General features: G+C 41.7%; 1 protein-coding gene across 1 annotated transcript; it reads right to left on the reverse strand.

Annotated features, from left to right (window-relative positions):
• Positions 1-5049: 5049 nt before the first annotated feature.
• LOC136473972 (MLO-like protein 1) lies at positions 5050-9509 on the reverse strand. Its single transcript, XM_066471588.1, has 14 exons — positions 9190-9509; positions 9013-9070; positions 8653-8867; positions 7881-7997; positions 7747-7798; positions 7542-7633; positions 7362-7436; positions 7178-7266; positions 7022-7071; positions 6792-6832; positions 6373-6582; positions 6053-6120; positions 5914-5974; positions 5050-5655 (listed from the first exon to the last, which is right to left on the reverse strand). The coding sequence occupies exons 1-14, from the start codon at positions 9328-9330 to the stop codon at positions 5455-5457; spliced, it is 1470 nt and encodes a 489-aa protein (XP_066327685.1). The 5' UTR covers positions 9331-9509; the 3' UTR covers positions 5050-5454.
• Between the last annotated feature and the right edge of the window lie 1564 nt (positions 9510-11073).

The following is an 11073-nucleotide window of genomic DNA, read 5'->3' on the forward strand; positions in this document are numbered from 1 at the left end:
CAAATGCGGCACATTTGATCTTGTCAGACACTATATAGTACAGAGCTATGAGTAAAACTATTGCGTACGAAGTGCACTCGGTCACAACATTCGTATTAGTAGTAGTAGTAGTCATCTGTGGCTTTCCCCTTCGTCGATTGACACTAACCAAAATCATGCTTACAGATGGCAACTAGTTACCATACCACGGATGTGTACTCTACAACAAACAATCACAACTTTTCCCCTGACCACATCCCTCAAGTATATTTGATGAAATGCCGTTTGCTTGTTTCTTGTAAACCGTTTGCTCGCCTGATAGTCCGAGCAACATAAATTTGAATGGGCCAGACATGTAACTAGTTTCAATTTTATTTGTTTCCTTTAGGGATTCAACGAATGTATTCGTACAAAATATGTTTCCCTGTATAACATGAGATGTGTCCGGCTCGGTCAAATTTACGATGCTTGAACTTTTTTGCGTGTGTTGTAAAATTTGAATAGTTATGTGGCTCCTCTGTTAGGCATTACATCGACGCAAGACTTGATCGAATGAATTCTGTTATGCATGTTTACCATACTATAGATCAGAAAGAGTATCAGGAAGAAACCTGCAGGCAAAACCAACAAACAAGGGCTAGAAATCAGCTACCAATTGACCAAAGGACCTGATCTACACCATGGTCAACAGAGCTTAACCCACCTAATACAAAGTTCAACAAAAGTAAACACAAACATGCAAATCAGACTTCACAAATCAAAATCTCTGTACATTTGAACGTGTCTGACATAAAATACAAGGGAAGATACATAAGGAAGAGTAACAACATAAGGAAAGAGTAACAACATGTACTCCATCTGTACTCCCAACATAAGGAAGATACATCAAATGCAACGTGAGATATATCAAAAGGAACTTTATTTACTCCTCTACTCATTATCGGTAGCACTGTCCTCATCCTTGTCCTTGTCATTGGTATCAATGTCGTCGTCATCCTCCTCTATAGCCATGAGGCCCTTTTGCTCATCAGCGGTGATGCGGTTGGCCAACAGTCCAATTGTCTCTATCTCCAAAGGGGTCCACCAGAGCTTCATCTTGATTCACCATAGGCACGGCGTCATCCTCCTTCACCATGGGCACGGCGTCATCCCCCTCCCATGCGTGCTTCGCAGAAGACTCACCCTTCACCATGGCAGTGGCTAAGAGTGAAGTAGGTTTGGAGAAGGCAACCGCACGTTCCTAGCAATTTTTAGATCTGCAGTGGAAATGGGAGGGCTCGGGGAAGGAAGGAAAACAAGCAGAGTTGTGGAAGAGATCGCTGCGGTTAATATATCACTACTACAGAGGAGCCATTGGTGTTTTTTTGGGGAACAAAGAGGAGCCATTGGTGTTGAAATGTTACTGCACATGCAAGAAAGTCCGACCTCTGTACATTTGAATGCGTTTGACACACTGCACACACATTAGTTTATATTACAAATAAGTTAAAGTTGCTGCAAAATAATGACAACATCCATCCAAGAGGAAATTAACATGTCCATAGTCAATCAAACAACATTGATCCATTTAAACATGTCATGACAGAGAGATACATCAAATGTTGCTTTATTTACTACTTTGCTAATGACTCCAACTCCGAGAACAAGGGAACATAGGGAAGATAGTAAGGTCTGCCGATGATTTCTGGCAGGATGTCACGTCTACCATACAGAATGTAATGTGTAGGGATGACATGAACTTTTCTGATGTCCATGTTATATGTGATGACGGCTCTTTCCACCCCAACCCCAACAAAGGAAACCAAATTCTATTCTGGGTGAACTATAACCGCTGTGTAGCATGACTCCAAATCAAAGTAACCCATTTGTTTCTTAGTCTTTCTAAACAACTTACGTAGGCTGATAGTATGCTTCAATGTCCATTTATTATTAGTACCATAGTCTTCAAGGATCCGGATCAAAAGCTTAGACATATTACGACCACCAATAGTACATTGACACAAGTGACCCTATGCTTGATGGATGGAGCGAGAAAAACCATGCGGCTAGTTAGGAATTTTCCTCCATGCCTTTCCCTCCATATCCACAGCAGTATAAGATGGTAACCCTCACAGAACCCAATATAGTGCAGACAACCATTAAGAAACACAGTTGCTGATTTTAACAATGTTCACTCAGCCTCCTCACCCCATTTAGATTTCTTAAAGATCTATGCTGCAGTTTTAGATGAGTAGATGTCCACACCCACACACTAACAATCCTCCTCCATATATTCAAACACATGGAAGTGCATGGAAGCTATCGGATCGAACACCAATCGAGCCTCACCAACAGAATGGATTCTAGGTGACAGTACCTTCAACTCCTGGGTTGCCATATTACAGACGACATAGCAGTATCTATCAGTTCCAAGGCACCAGCATAGGATGAGGCTGTTGCAGCAATCTAAGACAGCTACATTGTTCATGGTGAAGGGCAAGAAGGACAAGGAGGGGTAAACACTGATGATGCTGGTGAAGTTTCTTTGGCCATAGATTCCATCATAGAAGAAGTCAGCCACAGTCTAGGGCATCAACTTATGGTTGTTCGAGATGAGGTGTCTCTAGGAGCGACAGACACATTTGCAACAGAACAATGAATGGGCAGAGAGGCGGCGAAGGATCTTGACAAAGACATCATCCATGAGGCTGGCCAGTGCGTTCCTCTTGTTGGGGGCCTCCTCCATTTTGTCGTGTGCATGCAGTAGAATAAGAGCGTGCTTAGTAATGAGATCACTGAGGAGGAAAATAATCCAAAAAAGATCCATCAATGAAGTCCACAACTCATACCAAAGTGCAACTTTAACAACCATTAACAGTATTCATGGTACGACCTCATCTAAATTTAGAGTAGCACCACATAGATATATAACTCAAACTATAGTAGCAGTTAATGGAGCTATAACCATTACAATTCTAGCTAAATCAAGTCTAACCACCACACTTACAATCAGTACACAAGCTCAGAGCTTCTTCCATAGGATACAGACAAAGATTAAGAGGACTACAATTACAATAGTTTTGAAAGACGAAGAGGGTGGAGCAGCTATTGGGTTTTAAAGATAGAAGTCATAATCATCAGTTAAGGCTAGATTTGAGTTGGTTCTTAACTTAAAGGCAACAATTCCTTCTTCATAAGAGTTGTACTTTTTATAACAAGCACCATGAAACCTATGAACTTGTCTATGATAGTCAGGCCAGTTGTAGTAAACTCCTGGCTCATGGCCATCGAACACAACATAGCAGAGATGACTCATCTCAAATCTGCACAACCTGAATAGGCTGCCTTAGTTTTCACAAGTATATTGTAAGTGAACAAGTAGTAGTGATCATCATTGGCATCAGTACCAACATGTGCATCTTAGACATTAATTAGTGGCCTCAGTCATGTGAATGATGGACACAAAGCATTGATTTGCTTTCGATGTCTTCATCTTGTTTGGAACCAAATGGATAACTTGGTTGTCAACAAGGAGAAGACACAGAAAGAAAACATATGAGCTGCATCCTAATACATCCAACAACCATGAATACATCATTGGCACAAAAATGTGGCCTCAGATATGTTACAAGTTCAAAATACCATAAGGACTCACTAGTGGCACTTGAGCATACGAAACAGAAATATAGAATCAAGCAAGCACTGGATAGAAAAAATAGTTTAAGGTAGAAGCGAAGGGCCTATTTGTTTGCCTAGATAGATCTGCAAGGGACATGCGATGGCAGAAAACCAACCAGTGTCACCTTCTAGTTCTTTTCATCATCATATCATTGGCCTAACTAGATCTCCAATGCTAGAATGTTTCTTGTATACCTCATGTTCAAGCAAGGACCAAAACAGTGAAGCGAACAGAAAAAGGTGAGAAAGGAGACCTACGGATCGGATCTGTCGCCTCTACCGCGGCACACGATGGACATAGATGCCAATGCCACCATGCTCCACCGGGAAGACCCACCGCCTAGCCTTCAAAAGGAAGCCTGAGCCACCATAGCACACTGGGGATCCTCCGTTGCCGCCGCCACTGCAGCCATCGTAAGTCCAACGGTCATAGATTTATTTCCACTTACAGAGGATAGGGATATATCCAATATATAAGTCAACATGTCCACATAGAGAACATATACTACTCCAAATACATGTCAACATAACCAGTCGTCTAGCGCAATGGTGAAGACGGTCTATTCCTTGCTCTGGGTCCCGGGTTTGACTCCCAGGTCTCATGTTTTTTTAGTTTGAATTTATTAAACCCCGGTAGCAACAAGTGACACGCAAGCCGTAGGGTCCCACAGGTTGGATGGAGATGGAGAAAGGTCCCATAGGTACACGTGACACATAAGTTATTAGGTCCCAAAGGTTAGATGGTCCCATAGGTACACGTGACACGTAAACCATCAAGTCCCACAGGTCGGATGGAGATGGTGAAAGGTGTCGTCGGGTCCCACAAGTCGGATGGAGAAGGGTCCACAAGCACAAGTGACACACAAGCCATCGGGTCCCACTGGTTGAATGGACATGGAGAAAGGCTCCACAGGTTGGGTCCCACAGGTCGGATGGAGAAGGGTCCCATACGTACACGTCGCATGGAGAAAGGATTGAGCGGAGACTTTTATGATGAACTGCAAGCGTCACGGATGAGTAACTGCAGGTCCCACAGGTACACGTCGGATAGAGAAGGTACCACGTGGAGATCTATGACGAAGTGTCATCATTACAGATCGAATATTGTCGTCACAGATTAGTAATTAATAAAATGACGAAGCCTGTTCGTCATAGTTATGAATAAGATCGTCACAGACGAGTAGGAACAGTCATGTGAGTGATCTGTGACGAAATCATGTGCTGTTCTGTGACCTTTTTTTACGATACCTGATTTCGTCATAGATAAGGGGGGTTCGAGGTTCATCACAGTGATCAACGACGAAACCGAAATTTTCATCATAAAAAGCGATTTTTATGACGATTTTGGATTCGTCATTAAAATTTTTGTCATATAAGTGGATATTCCTAGTAGTATTAGTGCCACTAAAATGAGTAAAGAACATTGGGTGGTTTTTCCCTGAAGTCATGGTATTCTAGAGATGCAACTAAAAAATTGCATACGACAACATCAAAAAATAAATCGTAATGCTTGTAAATATCTGTACATTATTCACTAGCATGTACATTCATATATTTTTTGCGAGATCTAGTTACAGATACGAGCGCACACTCACCTCTATGAACACACGCACGCATACCCTACCCCTATGAGCATATCCGAAGAACTGAGTTGGACCGGCAAATCTCAAGATTGATGAATTCACCACTGAAAGAATAGCGTTGTTAAATCCTAGAATAAATCCAGGAAAATATGAACACTCATGTCAAGTCGGGGACTTGAACCCTAGTGGGCAGGTTCCACCACAAGGAACCCAACCAGCTGAGCTACGCTCGGACTTAGATCAACCTTGTGGTTCCTTGTTCCATTGCTGATTCTCTTCGTGTCATATTTGACATTTGAATTCCCTCAGCAATAGGTGAATTGTCACCAACACTTGTTGTTGGCATTCTATTACGCCTCCTAGCATTTTCTGCCCAATTGGTAAGGCCTTGGGAGATATTATCATCGAAGATCGCCTTCTTGAAAGAACTTCCCATCTTCATTAGTGCAAAACATTGAACATTAGCATCAAACTAGACTCAGAGTATGATTGTAGTATTATACTAATAGTTGAACCAAACAAATTAAAATGGAATATATTACCATATTGATGTGCACTTTATAATAATCATTTTGCTTTTTTTACTTAACTAATTTATGTATTGTTTAAATTGGCTAGTCCATAAGTTAAAATAAATTACCAAAAGGTGTCTAAACAAAATGAGTTCAATATGAAGCTAGTTTAGCCAACTTACTTGAGAGATGAGAGCATAGAGAGGTAGTGTGCTGTATCCACATAGGAGTTGGCTGATGACACTGAAAATGCATACGTAACATGAATGCCTGCTTCCTCGAAAGTTTAAAATGGCATAATTGACAAATATTGTAGGTTACCTTAGCACCACACGAGTAATAACATATGCCGGTTTTCCCAAAATGCAGGAATTTAACCCATATGTTACCTGCAAGGTTTGGTGAGTGTTAAGTCGAGCTTGTTTTATACATATTATCGAAAACAAACATAGAATATCCTAAACTAAATGAAACATGTAGCAGTTTGGTATTATGTTCTATATGTTTGGGTGTCGATTTGATTTTATCATGATGACATATTTTTTATCTAATAACAGTCCATGATGTAACTATGAATTGTTTCAAAAAAACCAGTAGACATTTGTAGGGTGAAAAAAAGGAAAATGGCTTATTGTTCTTACCCACAACCAAAAGAACAATGCAATTTCAAATGCATTTTGGAACAAGATGATATGAATCAAGAGAAGGACTAGTTTAGGACGGTGGAACCAAAAGAGTTCATCCGAAGGAGTTACAACTAAAACCCCTTGTATTGCCGTATGCTTTTGGGTAACCTCGAGAGCCAACTCCGTGATAATATGCTCCATCTTACTTCCGAGCACAAGTAGCAACTGTATGGAATGAAACACAACCAATATATATGTCATGATTTATTAGTGACATGGAACTTTATACAGTAGATATATTTGTTGTGAAACAATTTTACTACAAAAATGCAATAATATGCATTATTTATATTCCTATAGGTCCAACAAATAAAAACAGTAGGTGCAAATGCTTTTAAATTTCTATCTTTATGACACACGAGTTGTTTACTTACAATGAATGGGACTACTGTTATCCAAATGTAGACGTACCATCCTATGATGACAACAATAAAAGAGTAGTGTTAGTCTTTCACGTAAGACATTTCATTTAATATAAAAGTTAAATGAGATATACGTGATGCAGCCATATATAGGTATGACAACAATCCACCACCAGTATCATAACTTATTTATGCATAAGTGTAAAAATTTTAAGCAATACTCATTGAGCTTAGAAACATACCATGAACATTAAGTAGCAAGAATATCATTAGCATAGCCCAAAGGTACCAGCTGTGACAAAAACACATATACATTTATTCATCAATTATGATGTTTTTTATTATTAAGAGACTATGTGAACAATATGGATATCAACATAGTGGCTTCAGTTGTTTACCTTATGCCAACGACTTTCTTGAAATCCACTTCCAATGCTCTATTCATATAATTATAAAAGTTGAATTTTGGATGTCCCCTGCAGTGTTTCTACCAAAAACGGACAAGAAAAACGTAAACTCTTCTATATTTACAAAATGAATAAATTAGGAAATCTGTATGAAGTTGTATATATGTCAGGCTACCATGATGAAGCCAAGTCGCAGGGTTGTATAGTCCTCCTCAGTGACTGACCCATAGAATTGTTTGAAAAAAGAGCGCTGGAGTGAAGTGTAAACAATATTATTTTGTATGAACTGATGCTAACAACATAAATTACGCGCTAACTTTTTGAAAAATACATGGGAAGCATGTAAGATATATACCAGCCAGCCGAATATTTCCCATCGTTTTCCATGACCTCTGAAGTGACTTTTAATAAATTTGAATTCTTGCACATGCTTGATCATTTGAGGAGCTACAAAATTTGGCCCCGACAACACATTATAAACAAACAGTTTATATATAAATTAATATAATAAAAAAAATGTAGCGAACTTGCTAAACTAGGCAGTATATATATGTGTATACCACTATCATCGTTTTGCTGGATCTTCTCCTCCCAATATTTCCAATTTCTTGTCTAAAGATAGAATGAACAAAATATTTAGAAAAAGAATATTGTGATAGTACATTTTGAACACAAAGCTTCACATTTTCCATACCTGTGTGATTCCAAGAATAATTGTAACAGCACTGAGAACCACATGCGTGACTGCCAAGACGAAGATAAATATGTGCAACTCATGAATGGCAGTTGTCGAAAGAATTGGAACTTTGCCCTGTAGAATATACAAGCATGTTATGAAAGGTGAAGGGCAACCATAAGTAAAATGACAGTATATTATATCGTTTGTAAGCAACATTTGGAAAACTGCTTTTCCTATAAAAAAAGAACATTTGGAAAATTACATTATTATAAACTTACTTTTCGATATAAATAAATGTATATTATATCGTTTGTAAGCAGCATTCGGAAAACTACTTTTCCTAATTAAAAAAAGAACATTTGGAAAATTGCATTATTATAAACTTACTTTTCGAGATAAATAAATGTATTGATATTATCATTTCAAAATGCCTAAATACTAAACTCGCCATTAAAAATAAGTGGATGATGACTGTAAAGTTCACATAACTGAATTTATTAATTTTTTTGACATCACGATCCAATTGATTATTTTATTGATGAAGGGAGTACCAAACCAATTTTAAATTAAAACATGCATGGTCAACAACAAGAAGGTGAGACGGAAGCTGGTGAGCCCGTAAACGCCGGTAGTAGTAGATTTGATCGCTTCCAGATTCCAGTCAACGCCGGTACGGTGCCGGCCGTGGACTTCCCTTCCCTTCCGTTCCGTCTGGGCCGGGGGTCCGGCAAACCCAATAATGCAAAGCAAATACGCTACGGCAGCGCTACGCAGTACGCACACGCACCTTGCTGAGGCAGTAGTCACTGGAGGCGCCTCCTCCCGCCAGGAGCCTCCTCGTGCCGCCGGCGAGCACGAAGTGCGCGGTGGTCTTGGTGGCGTTTGCGGCGGGGAGCGAGCAGGGCAAGAGGTGGTGCATCACGCTCTCCCGGACGCATATCTTCTGCGTGGCGCCCTGGAACACGTTGAGCAGCAGGGAGATGAACCCCAGCAGCATCAGCTCTGCATTCGTTTCGTATGGCCATCAGCACAAGAAGCAAGTCGGCGTTAGGCACGATGACCGGTCAGCAACTCAGCACAAGCAGAGAAACACAAGCATGCATGAACATGATGATGCTGGTAGCCTGGTAGTAGATGTGGAACAAACCTTCTTTGACCTTGAGGAGGGCATCATACAGTGGCTTCCGGCGGCCTTTTGTTAGCCTCTGCATATATGATCATGCAAGAAGAAGAGTTCATATACACATGCATAAAGCTCAATCAGACAGATGAGTAGATCGGACGACGACGATCCATGCATGTGACCGGCGGTGGACGGACGTACCTTGCCGAGGCGGTGGAGCAGTCGCTCGAAGAGCAGGGAGATGACGACGATGATGGAGCATACGGAGGCGACGATCCACGTGGGCGTGTGCTCCAGCGTTATCTCCTCCGCGCCGTCGGCTTTGGCGCCGCCGCCGGCCATGGCCGCCGAAGCCCACCCAGCTCCGCAGCAGGCAGGTCGTCCTTGGCGGATTTCGATCACACCTGTGCCACCGTACCTGCGGTGCTGCTTAAACTTATTCCGTCCCCTTAATTATTTACGCCTAATCTTGGGCAGCAATGTCAAACGGGCGGGCCAGACTGGTATTCGTCACGCACAGAAGTCGCGCGCATGAATATGAATGAATGAATGGGCTGCCTCTTCTTATATATTGGCCAGTCTCAAGTTTGACTACTAATAGTCCAAGAAAGAAACAACAGCATGAAATATCTTGAGACCTTCCTGTATTTTACTGGGCAATAATGCATGCGCATGCATATATGAACAAAATTGCTGCCAACACCCGATTAGAACGTGTATTTTGTCTTGTTATTAATCGACGAAGACTGAGTTAGGCCGCGTTTAGATGACGAAATTTTTTTATTTTGGCTACTGTAGCATGTTCGGTTGTATTTGGCAATTAGTATCTAATTATGGACTAATTAGGTTTGAAAGTTTCGTCTCACGATTTCTCACTCAACTGTGCAATTAGTTTTTTTTTCGTCTACATTTAGTACTCCATGCATGTACCGCAAGATTCGATGTGACACTTTGATAAAAAGATGTTTGCCGACACTGTAGATGCCATGTGCTGTTTGTCAAGTGTTACACTCGGCAAATCTTTTGCTGAGTGTTTTGTGGGCTTTGTCGAGTGCACGTGGCATACAGTAAAGCCACTGTTTCCGGTAAGAGATGGTTCAGATCGAGTACGAGTAGCGCTTGGGTTTCTGTTTCTCTCCGTGTTGATCAATCAGGCGATCATCTCTCTCGTACGTCTGTACTCTGCACACAGGCAGACCAAGGAACACAGGACCTCTGTTCGATCAAACTTGAAAGCCGGGTCGCTGTCGTGCAGGTGCTTCTGGTGAAGAGCATGTCTGTCTAACCTAACGAACGAACCCAGTTGTTAGATCTGCCTCTCAAGTCTGATACTATGTATGTGCGAGGCAACACAGTGCAACACGTCAGGGTACCTTTCTCCGGATTTGTCTAGTTAGTAGGGAAAGAAATACTAATATGAGCAAATGGATGGATAGTCGTCGACGTCGTCTTCAGCTCAAGAGATAAGACATCGATCGTCGGAACAAGTGTGGGCTGCTGTGCCATCCCAGAGTTGGAAAAATTATACCACTCGATGAACTGGTCATCAAAACCACTACAGATGCATGGCAGCTTGTCGACCAGAAAGGAACAAAAGGTACAGTTGAAAAGGCAATAAGTTGGATAGCACGTCGCACAAGGTGATCGAGCCCGCTGTATCAGACGATTGAGACGGGAGATACATACATAAAAAACTCGTGCCTTAACCGTCAGCTAGCTAACTAGCTACGACGTTCCGAGACAAAACACTGCAAGTATGCAACTACGCGGCTGGTTGCAAGCAAGCCATTGCTGACTAGTTGCTTCGGCAAGCAGAATTCAGCAGCGGACTTGACTGGTGCGGGCGTAAGGAATGAACAAGAGAGGGACAAAGAAAATGGCGCGTGCATTCTAGAGCGTGCAGCACTGCAGTGCAGAGACAATCGTCGATCGGACGCGGACACCCTGCGGTGTCCACTGTCCAGGGGTTGGTGGCTCATCAGTCATCAGGCACCGCGTCGCGCGACGTGTACGTCGTCGATGAGAACTGAGAAGAGAGGACGACGAGGTATACATACTAACATACACTGGCTACTTTCTATAGTA

Source organism: Miscanthus floridulus, chromosome 8 (assembly GCF_019320115.1).
Source record: "Miscanthus floridulus cultivar M001 chromosome 8, ASM1932011v1, whole genome shotgun sequence".
Lineage (NCBI taxonomy): Eukaryota > Viridiplantae > Streptophyta > Magnoliopsida > Poales > Poaceae > Miscanthus > Miscanthus floridulus.

Bases quoted from the DNA above. Each gene is read 5' to 3' on its own strand.
- LOC136473972 (XM_066471588.1), bottom strand. From the start codon at position 9,330: ATGGCCGGCGGCGGCGCCAAAGCCGACGGCGCGGAGGAGATAACGCTG. The intron at 9,071-9,189 runs GTACGTCCGTCC...TCATATATGCAG, and splicing joins TGCTCCACCGCCTCGGCAAG to AGGCTAACAAAAGGCCGCCG. The intron at 6,583-6,791 runs GTAAGTAAACAA...CATTCCATACAG, and splicing joins TAACAGTAGTCCCATTCATT to TTGCTACTTGTGCTCGGAAG.